The 27,599-nt window shown below is 37.6% G+C and overlaps 4 protein-coding genes and 1 pseudogene across 4 annotated transcripts; 1 reads left to right on the forward strand and 4 right to left on the reverse strand.

The window, feature by feature from the left end:
* Nucleotides 1–1,316: 1,316 nt before the first annotated feature.
* On the reverse strand, nt 1,317–4,035 carry LOC119991159 (annotated as a pseudogene).
* A 131-nt stretch (nt 4,036–4,166) lies between these two features.
* Nucleotides 4,167–5,646, reverse strand: LOC119991160 (metalloendoproteinase 2-MMP-like). The gene has a single exon (XM_038837392.1). It carries the CDS (start codon nt 5,382–5,384, stop codon nt 4,293–4,295), a length of 1,092 nt encoding a protein of 363 aa, XP_038693320.1. The 5' UTR covers nt 5,385–5,646; the 3' UTR covers nt 4,167–4,292.
* A 1,145-nt stretch (nt 5,647–6,791) lies between these two features.
* On the reverse strand, nt 6,792–11,251 carry LOC119991158. Its single transcript, XM_038837390.1, has 7 exons — nt 10,717–11,251; nt 9,643–9,783; nt 9,196–9,561; nt 8,780–9,022; nt 8,270–8,362; nt 7,335–7,535; nt 6,792–7,222 (listed from the first exon to the last, which is right to left on the reverse strand). Exons 1-7 carry the CDS (start codon nt 11,035–11,037, stop codon nt 7,010–7,012), a joined length of 1,578 nt encoding a protein of 525 aa, XP_038693318.1. The 5' UTR covers nt 11,038–11,251; the 3' UTR covers nt 6,792–7,009.
* Nucleotides 11,252–22,444: 11,193 nt separating this feature from the next.
* LOC119991374 (ribonuclease S-2-like) lies at nt 22,445–23,976 on the forward strand. The gene is made up of 4 exons (XM_038837739.1): nt 22,445–22,741; nt 22,869–23,079; nt 23,438–23,497; nt 23,747–23,976. Exons 1-4 carry the CDS (start codon nt 22,445–22,447, stop codon nt 23,974–23,976), a joined length of 798 nt encoding a protein of 265 aa, XP_038693667.1.
* Nucleotides 23,977–26,103: 2,127 nt separating this feature from the next.
* Nucleotides 26,104–27,002, reverse strand: LOC119991835 (zinc finger protein 5-like). The gene has a single exon (XM_038838321.1). It carries the CDS (start codon nt 26,944–26,946, stop codon nt 26,212–26,214), a length of 735 nt encoding a protein of 244 aa, XP_038694249.1. The 5' UTR covers nt 26,947–27,002; the 3' UTR covers nt 26,104–26,211.
* Between the last annotated feature and the right edge of the window lie 597 nt (nt 27,003–27,599).

The raw sequence follows: 27,599 nt of genomic DNA on the forward strand, positions 1-27,599 counted from the left end.
TGGGCATAAACTTTGGCCGTCAAGCTTGTGTGCACAAAAATTTCTCACTTGACAACGGGTATGTTGGATCGAATCTCAGCACGTGATCAGAAGAGTATTTCTTCTTGTAATAATCAAATTCAAAACCTTTTAAATCCATATGATTTGACTCCAGAGAAATTCACAACTAAGCTATTATTCAATTGATTTCTCAATCATGCCAAACAAACCAATAAAAAATTCTAAATATGAGTGTGGGATAAGAATCCAAGCAACACCTCCAAGACAATTTGAAGCTCTCCTAACAATTTGACTAGAAAGTAGAAACTGATTTCTTACCAAGAAATACACTAAAAACGATGGATTATTAGTTCGCACTAAATCTTGGGCCGAAAACGTCATTTTAAAGCCCAAAAGGAGCTAATTTGGGCCGAGTCCTTACGAAATAATCGAGTTTTGTTAGTTTAGTTGTCTCCGACTCTCTCAGCGATGAATGAATGATCCGCCAAATTTTGAAAAAGCCCTAATTCCCGACGAAGTCGATCATGATCCGCTCCAACTTTGGCATTCCAAATCACAACAATGTCTCATCGTCAGCCATTCCAAGTTTCCAACCAAGCTTGATTAAACGATTCTTTAGCTTTCAATGCAAACTGCGATCTTTCCAGATGAGAATTTCTCAAATTTTGGTAGAAGCAGCTTGTGAGAGCGCCACCCAAGGTGCTTTAACTGTAATTGTATTTTATATTTCCAGTTGGTAAAAGTTACAACGTTTGGGGATCAATTATTCTCCACTCTGATTGCTGTTGTTGAATCGATTTAGACCGAGGGCGTGATAATGTTTATCTGCGTTTACAATAACAATCCGTTCCACCTTTGATGGGAATTGTAGTGAAATCTCGTTGCGAGAATGGATCTGTGTTACGTTTTGAGTTATATTTCCCAACGATTAGTACTTATTGATGGAAGCATATAACAAATCTTGTTTATACTGATATCACTGTATGACAATGTGAGAGCACCAGATTTGTCTTACACACTGTTGGTTTCTTAGACCTGTGTTTTAGGCGCAGTAGAGACCGAGTTCAGGTACATAGTCTGAATTCTGTTTTGAAGGAATGGTAGTGCTGAATCCATGTAAGTAATACTTGTTACTGCATTTTAACTGGGGAAAGTAACGATCCATTACTTTCATGCACCCTAAGTGTTTGATTGTTGGACAGATGTTGGTTCTTTTCTCAAATTACTCCCCAATGCTCTGCAATTTTCCACCAACTGCCAAACTGCAATTTCACCTGTTACTTTATCATTCTTTACTTACTGTGCACCTCAGATTTTGGCTCGCTTTTCACTTATTCATAAGGAAGTTGGAGATGCAAAGAGACAGTTGAGTGAAGAACCTTTCTGCGCAGGCTCTCAACAGGTAGTCCCCATACCATACCTTCTTTTTTTGTTTAATTTTTTAAGTTCAGTGTATCATGCAATAAATGGTGATTTTTTGATGATGTTATAGGATGTTCATCACTCTTGCCATTTTCTTTTCGTGAACATATTGCTTATCCTATCTGTACATGTCTAGAAAACCTTATGTTTATGACCATAAATAAATGGTAATATGATTGGATAAAGTTTGTTGTCATCTTGCACCGATACACAACTCAACATGATTTTGATGTAGCCTTCCAAATATTGCTAAAAACTTTAATTACAAGAGATGAAAAGATCATATCTATCTTGGTCTTACCTTTTAACTTGGCAGCAGCTAATGTGCATACAAAGCAACTAGTTGGGATCTCTTTGCTGTCTCTATAAAGTAAACGAGGGTTGAGAATGTTAGCATTCTATCTGTAGGTAGACAGAAGGTGGAGAGGGTTATCTTGTCTCCAAAAGACCCATGTGTAATATCCCCTGATAACATAAATAAATATGTTTAAATTGGAAGGAGGGGTGGATCTATAATACAGGCATTGGGAGATGACTTTTAACCTAACTTGCACCCAACTTGCAATTAATTAAACGCATAAAATCTTTAGAAGTTCCACCAAAACATTAGTTTAGTCAAAGAACAAAATAGATTAGTGACATTTGTTTAGTCAAATTGCACTATGACATTAAAGTATATTGTTCGTAATCCTTGCCTGTTATATTTACCTGTAGAATTTTCTTCTTTAGGTTTAGACACAATATTGGTCTGCTCGATCATGTTATCTAGGACTTGCTTTGATGTCTTACTCTTGCATCCCCGTCATGTTATGCCCTTCTAACACTGCCAAACATGAATAATTCCTGTCAAGTCCTTTCCTCCAAATCCTAACAGTTCTGTCAGCCTATCCACTGCATACCAAATTGGACACAACTGCCAAACACAGAATTGCCTTGTTATGTCCTCCAAGTGTGCCGGTCAGAACTATATGTTCTCTATTTTCACTCCCAGTCGTGCTCCTGTCTTTCTCCCAAACAAGAATTGATCGATCCCAGGCACCAGAATACAATACAGACCCATCAGGACTAAGAAGCTAAAGCATTAACTGCTGACTTGTTTTCTCCTTCGTAGTCACCAGTGAATGCTTCTTCTCCCCTGATTGCTTATTCCAAACCTTTATTTTCTTGTCTGCTGAACCTGTATAAACAAATACATCATGGGATACGACTCGTAACAATACTACCATGGTATTGATGGCATCATCATGTGCCTTCGCCGCTTACTTCAAACATCTAAAATCACAGGTTTGCCATATTTTGAACGTCCTATCCCACGATGCAGTAGAGACAGAAGGGAACAATCTCTTGATATTGCAAGTGCGGATACGGAGTCTATGTGATACCTAGGTGCTTTTCTTGTGTCTCCTGACGTCTACATGGTTTTTGGAGCAGAAACACCTTAGCAAATGGTCACTGACTGTAGAAAGTGTGGCTATGCACTTGAATTTCGGGATTAAGGTGGTGTTTTCGATTTTCCATACACGAATTTTGTGGTCTAGATGGGCACTGAAAAGCTTATCTCCTAAAACTACTAGAGACTTAACTCCTCCACTGCTAGTGGTTACTACATTATCAGCTGAAGAATAAGATATCGAAGAAGGGTCTCTGCTCCATACTCTTATTTCGCTATTTGAAGAGCCACTGTAGAGGAATTTTCCTACTAAAGCAAGGGAAGAGACATAGGAGGAGTGGCCGTTGAGGGAGGCTATGCAGTTGTGGAGTGCATAGAGGACTTGTTCTTGTTGTTGGGATGGTGGAGTGAGTGAAGGGACAGATGGTAGACTGGGTTGAGAAGCGAGAGAGGAGGTTGATGATTCTGAGTGAAGATGGCTAGAGTTAGATTGAGACTCTTTTTCTAATTCATAAGTTGGCAGACACGTAGGGAGCCCCATTTTTCCTGCAGTAAAACAGAATTGAAAACAAGACATGCGGATGCGGCGGTCCGGTTTATATAAGACAATTCAAAAGAATCCGAGTGGCAGAGGCAAGAGAAAAGAAAAAGATGGCGAAACAGAGACTGCAATGAGATACAGGATGGACTTGGAAGTCTCTCATATTGGTTCAAGACAGGACAGAAAAATAGACTTGCATCACAGTGTCATATGGAGGTAGAACCACGCTCTTTCATATGAAAAATATTCGGTGATTGCTGAGCAACCACGTCATCAGCATGACGTGGTGTGAATGCTCCGCTGAATACTACTCGACACGTGGATAATTTAATCCCAGTCAGCTTGATGGGTCATTTCCGTTGTTCTCCTTTCTTCTTCCTCGACTCACTCTCCAGCCCTAGATCTCCTTCATCACAACATTCCCTTCAATGCTTCTTCAAGAACCAACCAATCTTTGGTTTCTCTTTATCAAATCTCAGGTCCGGGCTGGATCCTCGCCTTATTTTCCTGGTCGTGGAAATCAAGCTACGATGTCTATAATCAAGTACCAAGTGTGGTAAGCCAATAATTGCAAACTCAAACCTTGTCCACCCACCATAAAGTCCGGGCCTCTTCCTCCTATGTGTTTGTTCCATTCTTGAGCCTCTTTCCATTCGAATTATTTCCATCACAGATTTCGCCTTCTACAGTCGCATTAATTTTGCTGTTTGAGAACATCGTAGGAGGGTAAAAGCCGCTATATCCTTCAAAGGCAATTCTGGCAGTTGTGATGTTGTAATTTGTGATTGTAGACATCGTAGCTTTGGAACTGAATAACAAATGTAAATTAAAAAATATATATATTATAAATATTTAAAATGATAAAATCAGAAAATACTAAATCCCTGTATGTGGGTGGCCAAAAAAAGAAAATCGTAATCTAATAAAGTCGACCTATGTTTACAAAAACAAGAAGACAAATCCGACGGTCATCAACACAATTAGGCCCCACATAGAACCCTCAACGTAGGCTCCATTGGTGTCCCTCTGCTCTGTAGAGGGCGTCGCCGCCGAACCGTTGTAATTCGGATTTCTACCGTACAATTGTTGAATCCCAGCTATGTCGTCGCTGGCCAGCTCCAACTTTCTCGTCCCGGACGATATTGTCGGATACATAATCGCCTCCTCGACTGACGAATGCCCTAACCCCAACACGTGCCCGATCTCGTGCACTGCCACCGATTCAAGATCCACAGCTGATACCGCCAAGTCACCGGAAATCACCCAATTCTCGTCTCCGTCCAAGTGGAACCACCCGTTCGGAGGCGAAAACGCGTGGGCCAGCGTTCCTAAAACGCCATCGAACGGCTCCCCATCTCCGTGGTCCCCACTGTAAAATCCGATCTTGATGTCGGCGCGGGAGTACGAACTCGTCTCCGTGAAAGTTAAGGTGGTGACCTCCGACCACCGCTCGAATGCGCGTGTGAAAACGCTCTTCACATCCGCCTCCAACTGATTCCCCGGGAGAAACGCGTAGGTCAGCTCGCTTTTGCTCACCGGCCAACGCGGCATGCCAGGGAAGAATGTGTAGTGAGAAACCGTGTGAAGGTGTGACGAGGTAGTATTAGACGGCGTCGTTTTACCAGAATTCATCGTGGACGTACCGTTGACTATATCCGGGTTGCCACACCGCGGCATGGTGACGTGATTCATCGTCTGCTCATCGAGCTTTCCGGTGACATTGAGATTGAAGTTCTGCTGGTAAGTCTTGATTGCCGATTCAAGCAAGTCATCGAAGTCGTCAGTGATGTTTGAAGGAGCATTCGGGATGTAACCGAAGTACTGAAAGTACTTCTTGAGTTTGCCTAATCCGTCAATCTTGTCACCAGGGTTGCAGTCAACGAGTTTCTTGAAGGCATCCCAGGGACCGGCAGCGGCGGTGATGTTCCGGAGGAGCGGAGGCAGTGACGATATGTTGGGGAAGAAGTGAGCTGAGCTCGGCACTAATGAAATTGACAGTACAATTGCAAAGAAGTAACAAAGTATTCTCATTTCGTGTGCTCTTATTACTTTGCAAAAGTGGGCGAATTGACAGAGTTTAAGAAGAGGAGGAGGAGGAGGAGGTTGAAGCCGGCGAGTTTAGGAGAACTATAAATATGATTAATATTTGTAGAAAAGTCATTTTGTGAAGGCGTGTTGAAATTGCCGCTTTGAATGTGTTGAATAAACTTGTGGAAGTTTCGTAGCGAAGGAGAATGAGACGGCGTAGGAATCCTATTGTTGTTTGTTTGTTCTTCTGGAATAATGCGGACATTTATGTGATGACTAACATTTGCTGGTTTATCTCAAGACTTTTTGATGCTTTTGCGTTTGTTTTTCTGAAAGAAATAGAAATCAGAAAGACCCACCTCGTCAAAGCCGGAAACTCCATGAAACGTCGTCGTTTCTTTGACGTGGTAGTATGAATGGAATAATGGTATCGTCTTTTTTATGATCTTTGCTCCATGTAAATTCTGATACATGGATCGTTCAATTCTCACCAAATATCAAATAAGTTGTGAAGTGTAAGATGTAAATCGTTAAATATAGGATGGTTGCAGTCCATATTCATCTGGAATAATAGGGTCTTCAATTATCAATAGTAGTTGCAAGTTGGAACCATGAAACTATTTATGGAAATATTTTAAAGTCAACCATTAATTTTATACACATCTTAGATTATATATTTTGCACCAACCATAACCTTTGAATTACGGTTGAATTAATCAAAGTTCAATTTCGATATAACTTATAATGGTCTTTCATATATATGCCAATTGTTAACGAATTGTTTAACAGGCCGGTTAGCCCTAATTTATTCTGCACACATATGACTTTCATTGTTTTTTTTTTTGGCATTTAATTACCATGTTCGGTGGAGCTTATGAGCAAGGTTACAAACTCCATCCCCATACCTAAATAAGGTGTGGGGTGTTTTGTGTTGTGTTGTACAGAAATCAATCCAAAGACAGTGCGTACACAATAGATTGACCAAACTAATAACAAATCCAAGGCATAACAATTGTAGAGAACTAAATCAAAGCGGTAAAGAACACAAAAGGTTTACTTGGTTCAGCGAAAACTTACATCGACGGACAGCATAGATCGAGTATTCACTATGTCGAAGAAGATTATAAGTGAGAAACTCACCGATTACAAGGATTGATGCTCTATGTTTTTTTCCTCGTTCCAAATCTGCATCTAATGTTTCAACTATACACAAAAAGTACAAAGCAATGTTATATAGCTAAGAGGCATTAAGACATTTGGTCACATATTCAATTCATGAAAATAACATATCCACACATTTATCCCCAATCTTACCCGCTGTGAAAGCTTTGTGCATGGAAATTGTTTACCTTTATATTACATTACTTTCAAATTCACCGACACAAAAATAAAACTGTTGGGAGATAAAGGTGGTAGGAATTAAGAAACACTCATTAAGAGGATAGTATAAATATATTTACAGCAGGAATATCTGAAGTTGGTTACACGGGAACAACAAATAACATATTTTTGAATTGTTTGGGACAGATGCTTAAAGGAGATTGGTAATAACTTATCACAAGCTTAACTGGCAATATGCAATGTGCGTGGGAAAACCATAACAAACCTGGGCGGTTCAAATTAACATATTAACATCTTACAGGCCTATCATAGCTGGGGGGTAAAGATGGGCAGTTCTCATTCATGTTGGCATACGGCTTTATGGTGTTATACTGGGGCAATTCCATCCAGTACTCGCCAAGGATCTGGCAAAACGGGAGCCGACCATCCCCATTGTTGCACCAATTTGGCAGGCGTGTTTGGTTATTCTCGAAGATCTGAAGCATGTATGCGTCACGAATCTGAGGGAAAAGGGAAAAAAAATTAAGCCATGTTATAACTGTACTACCTCAAAAGAACCCGGGGAAAAAAGTAATAATTACAAAGGTAAGAAAGAAAACACTTATAACTTACTGTAAATTCAGTTACTTGAATAGAGTTTGAAAGGAAACTGAAAATTCCAGCCTCTTTATACATCTGAAGAATAAAGGCAACACATGTTGTCGATTTTCCATCACTGTAGACCCATTCATCTTGTTCTGGAATGGATAGTAATTGATCGAAAGCTAGGCCACGCCGTTCAGTCTCCGCTAGGATTCCGTACAAGTCTAAACCCTGAAACAGCAGGTAAAGTGCAGCACAATGTTAGTGACGCAACAGATAAAAAAAATATAAGCTTGATGCAAATAAGAGAATTATAAATCAAAGAAAAATGGAGGCCACGGTAGAAAATTGAAGGTGTTACCTCAAGTTCCAAACGAACAATTTAGACATGCTTGGATCTAGATCCTTGCATAATTTCTTATGATAGCCGAATTTATATATTGGTAAGCACATATCCAAAAGCTAAGAAATTCAAAAACCTTATATTTCAAGAAACCAGGTTTCATGTTTAATGTCACCAAATAAACTCACATTAACCAAGTTTCCATTGGTAATTGTTCCTATACCTGAGTCTCATACAGCATTGTTCTCTAAAATGTGTCACTAAGCCACTTCTACATGAAAGGAGAACCAATGATAAAGACTTATAATTTTTAGCTTTTCATTTGGCAAGTATTGTTATATATGTGGTTCCCTTAAGCATTAGATCCCAAAAACAAAGCTGCAAAATCTATTATTGATTCTATTGCCCTTCTTCCTGGGACTTTTAGATTCACGTCCCCTAAAAAGGCAAAAAACAACATATTAAATAAAAGATAGCAGCATGAAAAGATTTTGGCTCCAATGACAGTTTTGGATGTCAAATCAAAGTAAGAGACTGCAAACTCAAAATTATATCAAATGCAGACCAATTTGTATCCCACAAGCATGGAAAGAGCAATGAAGAAAAGTGTATGAACACATACCTCAGTTCCCAACCGTTTATTTAGCGCTTCGTTCCACATATTTGCAGCATAAGCTGGCTGCACTCTACTCCACATAGACATGACAGAAATAACCTGAAATCAGAATTGACCAGCTCAATCACATATTTGCGAAGTGCCAACATCATATCGAGAATATATTAGGAAGCAGAAAGCAGATATATGGAATTACATAAACTATTCAAGCCAAGACATTCATCACATTTGAGCATATCCTTTATACAGACACTTAGCATATCGTTCATGCAGACGCTTAAGCATATCATTCATGCAATGAGCATACATCATGGTAAAGCAGAAAGACTTAATCCCCAACCTGTTTGCCAAGTATCATGCTCTAGGAAAACAAAAAGACATGCCAACATAAGTTGTATGCATAGTAAACAATGTCCCAAAAAAGTTATTAAATCTGCTGTCTATAAAAGGTGTGACACAATTAAGCAATTGGTAATTTAGATTTTAATAAAAAATAATGGTCACAACGATGAATACCAAGTGAGCATCAAGAGGTGGTGGATAGTTGTCAGCAATCGTGTCAATCCAACTAAATATCATGTTGTGATAACCATATGGTTTGCCTGACATGCTTTGAGCATATTCCCATGCCGCAGTGTTGTTGAACTTTGCACGCAGATCAGGATGAAGAGGAAGCAAGGCTATTTGCGGATTGGAACTATCTTTCAAAGCGAAATTCCACCATTCATCCCAAGGAATCACGACTATAATTTCTTCACCCTGTAATATAGTAAATAGTGTAAAGACAATTCCATCCCAGGGAACCATTCGAATTAAACACATACAGATGTAAAGTAATATTTTCAGCTTAATTTCTTCACTACCTATTTCCAGACTTTCAGTTTTCAGTACGCTTATTATATTTAAATTTTATTATGTTGTACGTTACACACCCTTTCATTCTCATGTCCTGATTCACCAACCCAAAGATTACCGATCTCGTCCTTTAAGCAAACTGCTGTATGACCAGCAAATGCCCCTGTCACCCACTTTTCCAATGTCTCAAATCCACCCCACCGACCACGAATCTTTGATACCGCCAAAAAGTCCCCAGAATGCACATCTTCAGGATTAATAGTTGCAAGCCAAGGCTTAGGACGCTTTTCAAATGTCGCACCCATGTGTTTCTCCAAGAAACCAAGGTTAGCATTCTGACCCCAGACAGTATTAGAAAATAGTGGCAACACATCTATTAAAGAAAACAAGGTCCCCATCATTCCAGATGGCATGAGGAACACAGAGATACCATGCTGCTTCACCTGCTCAATAGTGAGGGAGAATGTCATTTGATGCAACAAAGGCGTTAACTTTTGTTAGACATGCAAATAGCTGAAGCATACATATTCTAACTCTGCAGGTTCCTCCCAAGAATCAAACTCCAATGTATGCTCTCGAGCAGAGAAGTAGTAATCCCAAGTAATCCTATATGGTGTAGCAAAAACATAGAGATCCATACAGGTCCAGCTGTGTGCTTCGGATGTCTGAAAAGAAGAAAATTGATCTATTGAAAAATAAAATATCGTGGAACAAAAGTCCAGCAAAGGAAACTAGTAAAACTAAAACAGTTTTTTTTCCCAAGGCACTACCAACAATCCGCCAAATATCTTTTTTTCTTCTACCCAACAAACTGAAAAATATAAAATTAAAAACAATAACAAAACATGCATGTCTTTCAACCATTTCTTTTCTACTCGTTTTGCTTGATAGAGGTTCAACTTTAGCAACAAATATCGACAGTGGCAATTTGAACTGATTTACCTAGTTTCATTCAATAAAAAACCTTTATTTGTGAAGCAACTGCGCCATAACTTATTTATTGAGCATGGCCTTTAAAGGAGAAGAAATCATAATTCTGGTAATCATTAGATTTCCAATTTCAGAAAGAACTTTGCATTCCAAGCATGCAGGGGCACACCATGACACCTCATCCATATAATTCTTTCAGAACTTTTGCCAGTTTCTGTCAACGGTTTGATTAGTTCAAACCACCTCTCTACCCAAATTCCTCTTCCCATTCAGTGTTTCCGGCACTGCTTCTCTATTTTCTAAGTTAAAGAGCGTCCTTCCCCTCCCATGGGTAATGTCTTGCACAAAAAAGCTAATGTAGTTGAGGAGAAAAACAAGTCTTACGGTTCATATATGACTGTCAGAGGCTCAGAGCGCTTGGAACCGATTTACTAAGTCGCATTTAAACAAACACCTACATAGCTACTAATTCCTAACTTGTATTATATAATATATACATACAATACAAACAAATCTTATAGTTCTTAGATAACTGTCACCAGCATAATCTGAAGGACAAAGTAATTCAAAAGCAAAGATACAAAAGGCACAATTGACAAATGAAAACCATAATTACACCAACAATGGCTCAAAACCCACAATTTCGATGAGTAGGGGATAGCGCAAACCTTGAGATAGAGAACGCCGCCGCCCAAGCCCGTATCATCTCGATCACCTTCGGTAAACTCAAGACGTGCCTCGTTTCCATAGAAGCAAGCTCCTTTCCACTCGATTGATTCATTATTTGGGGTCACCGATCCCACGAAATACGGCAACAAATCGACCGCACTGTGAAAATTGTTCAAAACTGGCCACGAAATCTGACGCGGCAGGACTGGAAGCACATCTTTAACTGTAAAAGGGACTTTGAACGCCTGCCCAAAATCAAAACCAAAGCCTATGAAGCAAAACAGGACAAGTAAGCAACGAGAGTGAAAGGAGAGAGACATCGGCGATTGAGTAGGGCCTCTGCCGGTGCAACCCTGAAAGAGGAGAAACTCTTAGGAATCGAAAGTATCAGAGTTGATGATCCATGTGGATTTTGGGATGGATTGAGAGAAGGATTTGGGGAATTTGGGTTGGTGATTCTGATAGTTTTAGGTTTAATCAATTCAATTGAGTCTGCTTGTTTTGTTAGTTGAGGACGAGAAGGATACGTTATTTTTCTCCCACGTCAACGTGGAGAGGTGCATACGTGGCCCATCGTCCTTATTCTCTGTCCTTTGAATATTCAACTGAAAACCTTCACTAGAAGAATGAGTATTTTCTTTTTCTTTTTTACATAAAAAATAAAAGATAATGCATCTATTTTTTTTGGCCAATTAAATTTAAAAATAACGTTAATGTGCGAAGGGCAAAGTGTTTTTTTTCCCCCTTAAAAATATCATCATTCAAAATAAAAACTAATTACGGGGGAACGATGAATGAGGGACACGTGTCAGACCTCCATTGGATAGGCATGTGAGGAATTATTATGCATATGACAATGGTGTGGTAGGGGACGCACACTGTCCAGCTCGTATCATGATGGTCGTGACTTCAGGGAGTAATTAGTCGTGAATTAAGGGATGTGGCATAATCATCTCATAAGTTTAGCCTAACAACAGGAAAGATACATTTAATTCTCCCACTATAAAAAGAAGAGACACCCCCGAGTTAATTTATGAAGCACTACTTGTGATTATTATACTAGTAATAATCTTGAGACTTACTTGAGTGTCTGTGACTCCGACACTCAAACAACGATTGTCAAACTCACTGACCAAAATAGGCTTTAACCGAATAGCTTAGGATTGTACCGTGGAGTGTTCGGCCAAGATGGTATAATTTTTGTCTACTATATTTTGGCGACCATAGTGAGAAGAGATATATTTACATGACGAGTCAAGTTGAAATTTCTACATGGCAAACATAAGATCAGAAGTCGGACTGGAAGCAAGAGGATAATGGCAGACATTCATACACCAAAAGTGAGTATGAGAGGCGAATCCTAAAGAGGGATCTGCACAAGGACGAGGAGCGTTGAAGGGAGCGACACTCCTATCATGCTGGAAGCAAGCCCCATGAGACAAGACAACAAGATGAAAAACCAAACTAGAATGACAACAAGCCTGATGCAATGTGGGTTGACCTCATCTATGGGGCTCAGCAAAGATTTATGAAAAGGCTCTTGATGAAATGACTAGCTCTCTATTTATGTGAAAAGTTCCGAGAAGGCTGGTCATACCCACATTTTGTTGTAAATCCACACCCTCATACACACCAACAATATGGGTTGTCTAGTTCCAGTGGATACATCGGGCCCGCACGCCTTTGTTTCTTCTTAGGCCCAAGCAGGTGGGCTAGGCCCAACCCACTCAAGCCTAGGAAAAGGCTTTGTTGGTGGTAAGAGGTGGGCTTAACCTTATAAACAAGGCATGAGTGCCCACATCTTTAGATGTGGGACTTTTTACACTCCCCCGCACTTGTGGGCTGGGTTATGCCAGACCCAACAAGTGGAGTAGAGGTCATGTCCAACAGGAACGAATTCCTCTGATACCATGTTGTAAATCCACACCCCCGCTTTTGGTTGTCCGGTTCCAGTGGATACATCGAGCCCGCACGACTTTGTTTTTCCTTAGGCCCAAGCAGGTGGGCTAGACCCAACCCACTCAAGCCTAGGAAAAGGCATTGTTGGTGGTAAGAGGTGGGCTTAGCCTTATAAATAAGGCATGAGTGCCCACATCTTTAGATGTGAGACTTTTTACACATTTGAACAGTTCAACAGCGGCACTAACGTTGTCGCCCATTTAGACCAGTTCATTTGAAAAATGATCTCACCAACTTTGGGGATTATGGCTAGCCAATGATGTAGACAAGGTGACAAGGGGATAGGGACGGCAAGTATCCCGAGATCAGATGATGTGGATATAGCATCTTGTCATGCGCGTAATACGAACGGTAAAAGTAGAGTGGATGGCTGTCAGCCTGTCATACTTGAGATTGGCTTTGGGCTTGCTTTCGTATAGTCCATGGGCGATCATAGTGGACTTACGCAAAGAATGGGCTGTGGGCTTCATCAATCAAAAGAATTGACCGGGCTTTGATTCATGCAGAAGAAAATGGGCCTGAACCATGTTTTCGTCACTACAAATTACATTATTCTGGACTGTATCTATCTTTGTTGGATGACCAAACCATGATTGAGAAAGCTCAACACTCTGCACAACAAAAGCACTCTGAATCCCCTACAAATTGGGTAATTGTTTGACTAGCGTTTCGTTTTTTTAATGGTTTGACTTAGATCTCTTGTTTTCTCAGTGGCTTTGGGTCGGGAGCCGTCTTCTTTTCTCAGTGGTTTGACTCAGTATGTAAACCTCTATCCAACAAGATCCATTGTCGATACATTTTATCAGGTCGATCTTAATTACATTGTTTTTGAAAACAATGTAATAAAAATATGGATAACTTAAAAACAATGTAATAAAAATATTGAATACTAAAAAAATGAAATTACAATAGTTTTCAAAAGCACATTGAAATTAGGCCTTAAAAGATGAAATTTAGATTAAATTCACTTTCCAAAGAAGCATAAATCCTTGTTCATATATTCATAATGAAAACAATGTAATTACATGTGTATCATTAGAAATTTCATTGTTTATTTTAAAAACATTGAAATTTGAAGTTTAACATATGTATTATTGACAAATAACTAAAATTGATCAATTGTATTACATAATACATTATGTCATGTATTATTTTGTAGTAATTACATTGTTTCTAAAAGCAATGTAATGACTATATGGAAACACTGAAAAATAATGTAATAACGATTCGAACACTGAAAAAACAATTTGCTAATAATCTGCAATATTCAAAAAATAATGTAATAACGGGTTTACTAGTGTCATTTGTGTTTTTTGATTTATATGCCCTAAACATGATGATTGAGACTAATTGGGAACTAAGGGACTGATTGTGGGGTTTTGCAAAGCATGGATTAGCCAATAATTTCACATATATTACGCATAATTTTTTTTTAATGAATTTAACAATCTGCAAAACCTAAACTTAAATTCAAGACTCGAGTGGACATGAAAGAAGGATTTTATGAGAAATTGGAGTCTGAAATTCAAGGTCTAAGAAACACTTACTATGTTGGGGGGCTTGTGGCATTTGAGCTTTCAGAGAGAAATTCGTCTTATGCGATGTCTCTAGTTTGAAAGCACTTTGCAAGTAATGGTTTCTTTCCAGTAAGAAAAACCGGGTCAAAAAGGGGTTGTCTACTTCGGATAATTGTTATGGCCGGCGAAGGGTTGGGCTAGGTGCTTCTCACCTCAGGGAGTCCAACACTGGTGACGGCGTGCAAAGAAGAAGCCGGAGGTGGCGGGATCGGCAGTTCGAAGTAGAGGAGGATCGCAGCTGTGTAGGCTTTTTCCAGCGAAAACCTTGGCCATTGCTGTCGGTGGAGGACTGGGGTAGCTGCCCTATGGCTTGGCGCTTGTTTTGGCACCAGCGGTGGCGCGAACAGTGGCCGGACGGCGAAGAGGCCATAGTTGGCCGTGAGGTAGGGAGAAGGGAGAAGGGAGAAGAGATAAGGAAGAGAGGGAAATAATGAAAAAGAAAAAGATTTTTTTTTTAATTAATGCCAGGTTGTCATGTTTAGTCAGCTTTGTCAGATAGACTGGTATATTACTGGGATAAAATTTGTTGGGATACAAATCATTTTCGCTTGGAATTTATTTGATTTAATTTAATCTTTATTATAATTTGACGTGACAATAATAGAGTTAGTTTGGGTCCTGATGTGGCAGCAACAAAAGCATTTCTTTATTCAGTAATCATATTATGTATATGATTTTCATGTATCCAAAATGTTCATATCAAATAAAATGCACGGTTCTACAAAAAAATTAATCAACCAAGACATGTTTATTTGATTTAAATTCTTTTTTAAATAATTTTTTATTTCAATCAATACATACAAATATTTTAATAATGTTTGTAAACTTTGAAAGATTTACAAAATGAATTTATTTATTTCGAAAATCACTACCGACCCGATTCCAAAATCAATGCATGCCTAACTACGTGCACAAAGGAGTTTTAGAAAGAGTGAACGGTTACGACTCAACAAATAGCATGTAAGAATCGAAAAACAAAATAAATAACGAGTACTAGGCAAATAGAGAGATAATTTCACAGAAATTTCAAAATATGGTCTCACTTATCAAATTGGGCCTAAATATCTCAAATGGGCTAAACACTTATAAGAGGATATAAAAGTCCAAAAATGGGTCGAACACTTTTCAATTGGGCTTAAGTTGTTCTCACTGGTCAAGTACCCAAAGTGGGTCAACACCATCAATCGGGGCACTGAGTCCCATCCATGACTCGATCACTGTCTAGCCACTGACGACGGCTAATGGCGCCTCCGCTTCCATGGGTAGACTCGCCTCAGGATTCCGGTCACCAGGGTGGTGACCTGAGGTCCCGACGTTACATCCATGCGTCCAGGTCAACATATTTAACAAAGCATACTCGTGCGGTACTCAAATTGTTGATTGATAATTACAAGCGTTGGCACAAAAAATCAAGAGTTATTGGGATGAGTATTTTTTGAGAAAGGTAAAGCTATGTGAATCCGATTTATCCACAGAAATCGAACAATATTATTGATGTATATGGGTTGATAGAAAAAACCAAAAGTGTTGGGGACTATTGTAAAAATGGGACCTTTAATTTTATTTTATTTTTCCAAATATTGAGTGTTACTTAAATAAGTGTGGGCTATTATATAACACTAATAGTTTTTCAAAAATATGGAGTTTTAGGGGTTCGAGGGTCCTGAATAGCCGCCCATGTCAATCGCCCCCAAGAATGCTCCTAGGGACCATGACAAGAGATGCATTGGATTGGTCTCCTACGATCTTTTCGATAGGAAAAACAGTATCAAAGGGTTTCCAAAAACTAAAAAATAAAGTAGTTGTCTTTGGAGTGTTCACCACTTTTTTCTTTTGTTTTTTTTTTCTTTTTTTTTTTAAGGAAACCGGAAAATTTATTTCATAAGGAGGAGAAGAATAGCCCTTCTCCGGTGGCTCACAATGGGGGGACTAAACCTAACCCATGGACAAAAAGAACAAGAGAACAAGCACCAAGGAGGAAATGAACAAACCATAACAATAACAAACCAAAAGGGTAGACAAAAGCCTAAAAATAGAACATTAGCAGTTAATCTGTCTCATGACAGGGACCCCCATCGAGTCAATGTATATCATACCTTTAACTTGAGCTGGAAGGTCGTTGTATCTGTAGAAGTAGCTAGATTGCTTACCTTGGGAAGCCTTTGTGGCTAGAAAATCTGCACAACCATTGATTTCCCTGAAGATGTGCTTAAACTGGATATCCATAGATCCATAACTTTCTTCAATCTGTCTTTTAATATAAATAACTTTCCAAGGACAATGATAGTTAGATGACAGAATGTTAATAGCAACCAAAGAGTCAGATTCAACCTGGATATGATTAAATCCTAGGGATTTAGCAAGGCAGATGCCATCATGAATAGCCTTCATTTCGGTCCAAGTAATAGAGTAAGCACCATAATAATTAGATAAACCAGCCACAAATTGACCATTGTGATCTCTCAACAAGCACCCCCCACCAGCATCACCATTATGACCAAGCACACTACCATCACAGTTTATTTTCACATAAGAATGAGGAGGAGGGTTCCAATATAAAACAGTCATCCTGCCTTTCTTTTGAGCCTTCACAGGTAAATTGAAAAGAGTATTTAAGAAAGTGTCTTTGCAAATGTCCCGGTGAGTTTTGCAAGAGCTTTGAAAAATCAATCTAATTTGATCAATGACACAATTAGTGATCTCATGACTTTTTAGACCAAAGTCTTCGAATCTAGACTTGTTCCTGGCTTTCCAAAGCTGCCAGCAAACACATACAGGAATTAAACAAGCCAAAGAACCTAAGATTGAGTTTTTTCTTTTAAATTTCCACCAATCAGCCAAAATGATATGAATAGGATCACTTCTAAAGGACATGCCAACCAGATTATAAAAGAAGGACCACACAACAACTGCAATAGGATTTTCCACAAAAATATGAAATAGAGATTCAGTTTGGGGATGGTCTTTACAACATTGACATTTAGAAACCAACTGAATACCTATTTTGAGTAAGGCTTCATCCATAGGCAAAGAGTTTTGAATCAATCTCCACATGAAGAAAGAAATTTTTAAAGGGATTAATTCATTCCAGAGAGAAACAAATAATGCAGAATAAGCATCATGAATTCTCATGGAGTCATAGGCAGACTTAACAGAGAACAAACCATTGTCATTAGGAGACCAAACCATCAAATCATTCCTATTTGAAATCTGAAAGTTATATCTACCTATCTTGAACTATATGATCAGGAATGAGGATATTTAATTTATCAAAGTCCCAATTGTCATTCACAATGAAACTATTCAACTTAGAGGGCCAACTAGGATCAATCTCAATCCTATTAGAAATAGGGCCATCCCCTAGCCAGTTATCTCTCCATAGGTTAATGTTACCTTTCCCAATTATGAATTTCATATTGTTTTCCATAAAATTTCTAACCCTACAAATTCTTTTCCAAGTGAAGGAGCCTAAGGGAGAAACTATGGAGGGGTGAACATTCCTGCAGAATTTTTGACTCATAAAGAGAGCCCACATGGATTTCAAATTCCTGAATTTCCACCATAACTTACAATTTAGAGCTTGCACCATAACATCAAAGCTTCTTATACCTAAACCACCCTCAGCATAAGGCCTGGTGATTTTCCTCCAAGCAACCTAATGATGTTTTTTGCCAAATTCAGAATTTCCCCAAAGAAAATTAGCACATATAGAGTTCAAATGATTAATGACTTTTTTAGGGGGATCAAGAACAGAGAACAAGTAGGTAGGGAAGGAAGACAAGACATGCTTTAGCAAAATTAGTTTTCCTCCTGAAGAGAGCATAGCGGTACTCTAATTCACAATATGAGATTTAAATTTTTCAACTAAATTGTCATACATGACAATTCTTTTCCTATCACAGGACAAAGGGCACCCTAAATACACTATAGGCAACTCTTTTCTTTTAAAACCAGAGATGTGGAGAAGGGTGTTAATCCTAGACAGGTGCATCTTTTTAGGAAAGATTATGCAACTTTTTTCTTTGTTGATCTGTTGGCCAGAACATTTTTCATATAAAGAAAGGACTTTCATAAGACCTTCAATGGCCTTTTTAGAACCATTAGAAAACAAGAGCAAGTCATCCGCATAAGACAAGTGAGAAATAGCATTAATTTCTCTTCCAGAGTAATAAGAAAAAGCAGGATTGGCAGCATGGAAGGTTTCCAGGGCTCTTGAAAGAGACTCAGCCATGAGAATGAATAGAGCAGGAGATAGAGGGTCTCCTTGTCTTAGGCCTTTCTCTGATTTAAAAAAACCAGTGGGTTTGCCATTAAACAAGATAGAAAACCAGTTATTGGAAATAAGATTCCAAACTAAATCAATCCAACATTCACTAAAACCTAATTTTCTAAGAATTTGAATAAGAAAAAACCAGGAAACTTTGTCAAAGGCTTTAGCCATATCCAACTTGATGACTATATTATTACCTCTAACTCTCTTGTTCAAATTGGAAATAAGTTCTTGGGCAAGTAATATGTTGTCAGAAATATCTCTATCTTTCACAAATGCACATTGGTTAGGAGAAATAATTTTAGGCAGAATGTTACCTAATCTCTTAGCCATAATTTTGGAAAAAATTTTGTTTAAAAAACTACATAGACTTATAGGTCTAAGCTCAGTTATTTTAGTAGGATGAGGCACTTTAGGGATCAATACAATTAATGTGCTAGTACAAGCCTTTGGCAGGCTATGACCCACCCAGAAAGCCCTACAGGAATCCACAATGTCATGCCCTATGATATCCCAACAAGATTGAAAGAAAAGGTCATTGAAACCATCAGGGCCAGGACTGCTATTAGCATTAAAGGAGAAAACTGCCTGCTTGACCTCTGAATGATCGGGGAGTTGGTCAAGCAAGTCATTATCGACTTGAGAAACAATCCTAGGAATGTTTTGAATAAAAAGATCAGTGATATCCTTATTTGGATGATTTTGGGGAAGAGACAGGTGGTTCTTAAAGAAGAGATTTATGGCTTTCCCTAGATCTTCACCTTGGCACCAAATACCATTATCGTCTTTCAAATTATCAATGAAAAGCTTTTGTCTTTGGGCTTTGACAGAGGCATGAAAAAATTTAGTGTTAGCATCCCCCTCTTTGCACCATTTAGTCCTAGCTTTTTGTTCCCAAAACATTTCTTCTTGTTTAAGAACACTTGAGAACTCTGCAGTTTTTTGCAATAAAGAGTTTTTTAATGCTGCAGTTGGGGTATGATCATAAGCAGATTGAATTTGATCAAGATCATTTTCTACAGAGTTTATTTTTTGGAAAATATTGCCAAAACAGTTTTTGTTCCAAACTTGAAGAGCTTTTTTCAATCTTTTTAGTTTTTCACAAACTAAGTTAATTGATCTGCCCTTAATAGGATCATCCCAACTATTTCTAACTATCTGAAGAAAATTTATGTGAGAGGTCCAGGCATTTAGAAACCTAAAGGGTTTGGGGGAGCTAGAATTAATAGGAATCATTTTGATTAAAATTGGGGAATGATCTGAGTTAGCTCTAGGAAGGTGAGAGACAAAAGTAGAGGCAAAAGAAGATTGCCAAATACCATTAGCACAGATCCTATCAATCCTAGACCAACAAGTTCCATTAGACCAAGTAAAGTTAGATCCTGAGTAGCCCAAGTCAAAGAGATTAGCATGATGAAGGGCTTGAGAGAAGTCATTGACAGCCCCTCTATTAATACCAGTAAGACCTCTTTTCTCAGAGGGAGAGAGAACCACATTAAAATCCCCTCCCACACACCAAGGCATATCTAGAGAAGAGAGATTTTGGAGCTCAGACCAGAGAGGGATTCCGTCTTTCCTTTTGCATTTAGCATACACTGCAGAAATAAGGCAAGGACCTTGACCTAAATTAGCCTCTAAAGTTAGAATCTGATCATGGTCATAGGCTCTCTTTAAAGGGAGGGTCTCATTCCAAAACATCCAAATTTTACCAGAGGAGTTACTAGCAAAGGAATTCAATCTAATCTTTTTGGCTAAACTTTGAATTTGATCCACAGGGATAAAAGGCTCAAGAATAGCTAAAATTTGGATGTTATGAGTTTTTCATAAAAATTTTAACCTACTAATAGAAGCGGAGTTGCCAACTCCCCTAATGTTCCAAATTAAGCAATTAAACATCATCATTAAAAGTGGTTTTTTGAGCTTGCTTAAGCTCTCTGGTTTGAGATTTTTTTGAAGAGCCATTCTTTTTATGGTTCTGTTTTGGGGGGAGATTTCTTTTTGTTATGAGAGTTAGCTACTTTTCCTTGAGTAGTAGGCTCTTCAAAAAGAACTACAGCCAAATCTATCCCTTTTCTAGTTTTCTTTTTTTCAGACTTACTATAATGTTTATAAAATTGTTTAGACATGTCTGAAAAACACTCTGCATTATTAAGTTTATCCTGAATAACTTGACTCCTATGGACAGCTATAGAAGAATCATCACAGATTCTAAGAGGAATCATGCAATGGGGGGTTTGAGAACCATTAAGAGAAGCTAAATCATTGTATGTCATCTGATTAAGGTCATTAGCTGAAGAAGTTCTTCTTAAGGATTGACTAGTGGATGTGAATTGACGACTGTAAGATTCAATCAAAGCAATATTCTCAGCTCCCTTAATTTGCTCAGTTTGAGTGTCCAAGATTTCAAGGTTTTGATCAGAATGGGTCTGATCAGAAAATTCAGCTTGATTTATATCTTTGGGCCCATGGACAACATCCGCATTTTTTGAGATAGTTGGGTCGTTATCTACAAGATCAACAACTTGATCTAGATCATTTAGAATTGAGAATCTATTATTTATTCTAGGAGGGCTGTCAGGCTCACTGTCATTAAAAATGTCAGGCTGATTTTGGTTGGCATTAGAGCATTCAGGGACATCTAGAGCGTTCTGAATTTTTTTAAAGATTTCTTTTAGAGGAGCCTGTGTTACAGAAGCTGGAAGATTGGGCTTATCCCCTTGCTTTTTGACCCCTACAACCTTCCATTCAGTGGAAGGTTTTTTGGTCTCTAAAGTGGGGGGATTAACAACAGCACTATTGTTGTTCTTGGGTTGGGGAAGACTAAGTTTTTTTGGACCACAGTTAGACTCAATATGACCAACCGAAAAGCATTTGGAGCAGTATTTTGGGATGTTTTCATATTCTACTGCTTGCCAATAGTCCTCACCTTTGTTCCCTAATTTGATCCTAATTCTTTCTGGAAAATCACCTAGTAAGTCCATGGCTACACTGATCTTAGCCATGTTAGGGCGAGAGAGAGAGGCAGTGGCTGCATCGATCCTTAGAGGATCACCGAGGCCTTTCACAATATAAAATAATGAAGAATCATTGAAGAATAAGGGGGGCAAACCTGGAAGAGTTACCCAGACAGGCACAATGGATGATTCCTTGTCAGGTTTGAAGTTGTAAGTCCACTTCGAGGTTTTCATCATCTGGCGCCCAATGTACCAGCTATCTTTTGCCCACATTCGATGAAAATCCTCGTCATTGTTCAGTTGAATCAATATGTGCTTACGATCCAAGACCCCCAATTTGCAATCAGCTTTGAGGTTAAGGGTTAGGAATTGTTTTCTTAACCACTCAATCGGCGGTCGCTGGTGAGCAAACTTACCAATGAGGGTGCGGTTGAAAGGTAAGGAAAGAGATTCAAGTTCCTCGTCAGTAAATTCAACGGCTGGTTCGCCGAGAAATTTCAAGGAAGGTTTGGATTGAAAGGAGATAGGTTTGGGCTGGGAGAGGAGAGGGTCTTTCATTAGAGAAGCATATGATTTGGAAGGATCAGGGGGCTTCTCTTCTAGTGGCAGAACACGGCCAACGATGACCGGCACGGCCATTGGAATGGAGATACAGTCGGAAACGGCTATAAATTTAAGAAAGCTTTTTATCGGAGCTAGTAGTTGTTTGATTAAAATGAAAAAAGGTTAAGTGTTCACCACTCATCTCTGTCTCCGGTTAATATTACATATGAGAATGTAAATTCATCTTTTTGTATGTATTTGTAATAGATGATACTGTTATTGTTTACTCTTCTAGGATTGTATTTTCATATTTGTCATTTCATTAGAAAATATTCTATCCAAAAATATATATATACACATATGTATATGTACAACACACGCATTGAACATTTCAGCTGAGATCGAGCTCTTCGTTTGTCGAGAAATGGCAAGAAGATTGTCAATTGGTAAGACCATTATTTGCCTTCTTGCAATCATTGTCATATCACTAGTGCTTGATACAAAAGCACGAATGCACAGACGATATCAGTTCTTCAAGATCGCTGTCAAATGGCCAACATCATATTGTAATACTGGCCATTTTTCTTGTCAAGGACCAATTGTAGTAAATTTCACAATCCATGGTCTCTTTCCAATGTATTTTCCTAATACTATTGTTCCTCCCTATGATGAAGATAGTGGATGCACTGATATCACACCCATGAATGAAGATGATATTGATGTAAGTACATACATATACATATATATATATCAGTTTTAGTTTTTGTCTCTTTCCTTTTATGCATCTTCAACTCGATCTAATTATAGATAGCTGACAATTATCTTTATGTTATTGTCCGTGTCAACAGCTCGATTACCTACGATCGATACTAGATGAAATGAATATGTATTGGCTGGATGTTGTGTACGACAATTGGGTGAGAATGAATCTAGCACTTTGGCGAAGACAATTTTGGAGACACGGCAAGTGTTTTGACTATCCTGATCATCCTTTATACCATTTCAACATTGCCTTAGATTTTATAAGGAGGGTCAATCTTCTTCAGATACTCGACGATGGTAAGTATATATAAAGTGATAATAATCTGCAAAAAGGAATTTTAAAATTCTTACAGAAACATAGACTGTTACAAATTCATATGTCCCACATCGCTTGGCCAAGCCTAGTGATATGGGTTTATTATATAAACTAGCCCCCTCTCACATTTATGAGGTTTCTTCTCATCGGTCCAAGTACTAGGGGTGTTCGCGGTCTGTTTCGATGGGTTTTTTGAGGTTTTTTGAAATGAAAATAACCAAATAAATTGTCGGTTTTTTTGTCGGTTCGATTTGATTTTTAGTGAAAAAATGTGTAACTTTGTATTATAAAAAATCGACCAATCATTTCGGTTTCAGTTTTGGTGGGTTTTTTGAACAGTCCTATCAAGTACCATTAAGTGTGATGGTCTAGGGAGGAACAAAGCCGTGAGGGCTCGAGGTATTAACGACAATTATAAACTCAAAACAAACATTATCATGGATGTGAGTAGGGTTGAGATTTTTTACTTCAACTATAGATATCCTAGAATTTTTTTTCTTGATTTTCTTAAACTACTCAATCATACATGGTTTATCTGTGTTCTTGTTTTACCTTAAAATAACAACACATCCATAATCGATTAAGGTGAAAGAATTTGATAGTAAGTGGCATTCTTAATCTTTACATGTATTTTCTCACATTAAACAGCAAGAATTACTCCTCGCAATAGAGAAGGATATCTTGCATCCTACATCGCTGGTAATATTAGCAGGGCTGGGAGAAAGAGAGTTCAAATTCGCTGTAACGAGGACGCACATAAAGTCTTGCAACTCTTTGAGGTCGTAATATGCTTCGAGCCGAATGGTGTTGCTATACCTTGCGCACATGGTTACATTGACTGCACCGAGAATGATATGATAAACTTCCCTCTTCCTTAATCAAGTGTGTATTAGATTATAATAATAGATAGTGCTTTGAACCACCGACACTTCCATAAAATGTTCTATATTTTGTAAGTTATATATGAAACAGTGTTGTCATATATTATGTGGGAATAACGTCTACGTATATTTTGTTTGTCACCGATTTTGTTCACTGTGGGAGCCTTGTGCATGTGTATGTGTTGTCTAAAAAAAAAACTTATTGTGATACCTTAATCTAACTACCAGTAATAAACTTGTCCTATAGATGAACGTTAAAAGTAACCTCTTATTATGTTTTTTTTTTTAACACCTCTTGTACCTGGTCTCCATTACATTGAAATATTTGTCACGTTTCCTACAAATAAATCTTGAAGTTTTTCTAGCAATTGGCGCTCCATTTGTTTCACCAAATATAATTTGATGAAGAATGTTTTTTTTTTATGTAATATATATATGTATTTTTAACAACCTGAGTGATAATTTAGTGGTGAATCTCTCTGAGATCAAACCGTATACACTCGGAAGGTCTTGAATTCAATTCCTACGTACTAGGAGTAATACCCTTATGACAACGCAATGAACTTTGGTCCAACTTACCATATCGGATATTCAAAAGATAAACATGCATGGTATCGTTCTATGTTAAAGTAAATATAATTCATTTGTTTATAATTAAAAACTTTCTTGTTGGGAAAATGTTAGATAGCTAAGACAAAAATAGTTTGCCTACGCATTTATTACAATTATTTGGAGTTAAAATGAATGGGAAAAAAAAATTGTATTTATTAGATGTTAATCGAACGGTCTACAATGATTCTTTAAAAAGCTAAAAGGTGTAGGTTCTTAAAGCCTTAAACTTAAAGGGGTGAATAAGGCCCAATCCATTAAAACACAACCAAACAAGAGAATGAGCTTTTGATTCACTTCAGCCAAACCTAACATCAACGTCCACAACCGTGTGCAGAACCATTATATGTACTATCCATATTTCATAGTCGTTAGGTACCGCTTGATTGCCACTCATGCAAATACGTAAAAGAAAGATTACTTGCACCGTGCGGACATAAATTTAAAATCCATAAAACTTTAATTTATACAAGAATTTTTCTATATGCACTTAAAGTCTTACAATGTGAATCTATGTTTTCAAAACCAACACACGACATACTTGCCTTGCTCAATATCTCTATTTTTATGAAGGAATATTTAGTGAACACTTAAAGAACCTTCTTTTATGAAAAAAAAAAATCTTTCTATTGTTGGGTTCAAAATTAAAATTCGATAGCGTTACGTATATTTAATAAATTCAGCCATAATAAGCTATAATATGTAATTAAACAACGTAATAATAAAAATCAATGTAATTAGCTAACGTAATAATACAATTTAATGTAATTAGATAACTTAATACTGTTATAAAAAAATTGTTAGGGAGACGAAGAGTTTTGGCTAAAAATTTGCTCATTACATTACTTTGACTGGGTCAACATTGGCCTCATCTTTTACGTAATTGGTCGAATGATAGCCTGACTATATACATATATATCCGAGAATAGTGGCTTCATGTCTCCATGAGTGCGTAATATCTTCACATTCCCCTCTCAAAAAAAACTTATTTAATTACGTGATCAATATGTTTATTCTTTTCCACATTCATCTGCGAAATCTATACACATACAATGACGTGAAAACCAAGCAACAAAAACAAAAAAGGGTAATACCTGCACATGATCGAAATTAATTAATTGATGTGTTGTTCTCAAAGAAAGCAATTCAGAGTTGGCAAACATGCAAGCCAATGTCGGAAGTTGTTAATTGTGTTAATACCTGTATTCACACCAATATAGTGTAAATCACCGATATAATTTATAAATAAAAATTCAATCTCTCAATCAAGATAACCTTTTTAAGGACAAAAATTGTACGAATCTTAGGACAAGCTTGAATAATATCTCTTCGAATTGTTTGAGTTGAATTTATGTGCTACTCTCACAAAGAAATTTGGGATAATAAAAAAAAATTAATCTCTATTTAATCCGAACTTCTCTTTTACATGGATTTTTTTTTTAGAATCGAACTTGGATCAGTTTCCTAAATCAATGCTCTCCTTGTTGATTTTCTCTTCTATACGTGGGAAATTAGTAAGATCATAATATATATGTATTGTAATCACCAAAATATATCTTTAAGTAATCAATAATAATATTCTTTTCCCTTTCCATTTCTTAATTGAGAAGAATTGTTTAATTTCTAACTAAACTTTGACTCCAAGCTAAGACCTAATTGAAGATCCAAATATTTACAAGATTGCTTTGATGAAGCAGCCTTCACAATCACAGGCCGTCTGATTATCTTCTGATCCTCCAATCTCTCATCAGCCCTCATTAGCGTAAGCATGCCCGCTTCTCGCCTCTGTGCGCGTCGTTTTGACCCATTGACACGAAAATCATGGTCAAACTGGTTGAAACTAATCTGAGGAGACTGATCCTCATGGAATGTAAGCAGATCAGATGAATTAGCACTATTATAACAAGAGGGATCATAGTACCATGGAGTAGTACCGGATCCATGGTATCCAAACCCTTGATTAATAATAATATTATTATTATTAGAAGGCTGAAGATAATTATAGTTGATGCTAGCCTTCCTTGCTTGAAGCTCCAACCTCTTCTTCTTCATTCTTTCCTTCTTGTGTGCATTCTGGTGACCCCCTAATGCTTGTGAGTTTGCAAACTCCTTGAAACAATACTGGCACTCGAACTTCTTGTCGTCGACAACCGCTACGACGTCGTCCTTGGAAGCCTTCTTGTTGCTGTTGTTGTTGTTGTATTCTCTTGTAGGGGAAGGAGAAATACTTGTTGATGAATTCACACTTTCATGATCTCCTTCACTAGGGTTATTAGTTGGGTAATTGAGCTCAAACCCAAATAGTTTCAGCCTCTTTTGATCAACAACAGTACTCGAGTAATCGACATCTTTGTTCATCACTATGGCACTTAAATTTAATTTGAAGCTTTTTGGGGATGTAGGTTTACAAGTATTGTGAGAGATGGTACTACCATTTTATAGTGAATTCATGATATGGGTGCATTGCATCTCAAAACAGGATTAATTTTTAATAATTTAATCTAGAATTAATATATAGCATAAAGGCAATAGAAATTAATTTAGAAAAGTCAGAGATTGGAAGGCCATCTCATGCCATTTTTGTTGATTTTTTTTCACATTTTATAGTAGATATACCTCAAACTTTCTCAATCAAAGTAGATTTCGTGTGCCTTTTTATATAAAAAAAAATGCACCCACTTGGACATTAAAATCATATATATTCCATGCTTAAAGAGAGGATAAAGGTTAATTAGTATAATATTAACTTTAATTAATTGATTGATTGATTAACAAAAGTCAAACAAAGTTGGAGATGCAATCTCCTGGAAGGAATTAAGGGTCTCTGACAAATCTCCCACTGTACGTTAAAAGCATATCTAACACTAATTATTATCTTAACATTAATTATTATCTCCCAATGTCCTAATTAATGGATGATTCATGCATTGTCCTCTACCAAACACATATATAACATATGACAGTTTTATATATATATATATATATATATATATATATATTATAAAAACATT

The sequence above is a fragment of the Tripterygium wilfordii genome, chromosome 22 (assembly GCF_013401445.1).
Source record: "Tripterygium wilfordii isolate XIE 37 chromosome 22, ASM1340144v1, whole genome shotgun sequence".
Lineage (NCBI taxonomy): Eukaryota > Viridiplantae > Streptophyta > Magnoliopsida > Celastrales > Celastraceae > Tripterygium > Tripterygium wilfordii.

Bases quoted from the DNA above. Each gene is read 5' to 3' on its own strand.
- LOC119991160 (XM_038837392.1), bottom strand. From the start codon at position 5,384: ATGAGAATACTTTGTTACTTCTTTGCAATTGTACTGTCAATTTCATTA.
- LOC119991374 (XM_038837739.1), top strand. From the start codon at position 22,445: ATGGCAAGAAGATTGTCAATTGGTAAGACCATTATTTGCCTTCTTGCA. The intron at 23,080-23,437 runs GTAAGTATATAT...TTTTTTGAACAG, and splicing joins TCTTCAGATACTCGACGATG to TCCTATCAAGTACCATTAAG. The intron at 23,498-23,746 runs GTATTAACGACA...CACATTAAACAG, and splicing joins CAAAGCCGTGAGGGCTCGAG to CAAGAATTACTCCTCGCAAT.
- LOC119991158 (XM_038837390.1), bottom strand. From the start codon at position 11,037: ATGTCTCTCTCCTTTCACTCTCGTTGCTTACTTGTCCTGTTTTGCTTC. The intron at 8,363-8,779 runs GTATTCATCGTT...TTCTGATTTCAG, and splicing joins CACCTCTTGATGCTCACTTG to GTTATTTCTGTCATGTCTAT. The intron at 7,536-8,269 runs GTATGTGTTCAT...CTGCTGTTTCAG, and splicing joins ATAAACGGTTGGGAACTGAG to GGTTTAGACTTGTACGGAAT.
- LOC119991835 (XM_038838321.1), bottom strand. From the start codon at position 26,946: ATGAACAAAGATGTCGATTACTCGAGTACTGTTGTTGATCAAAAGAGG.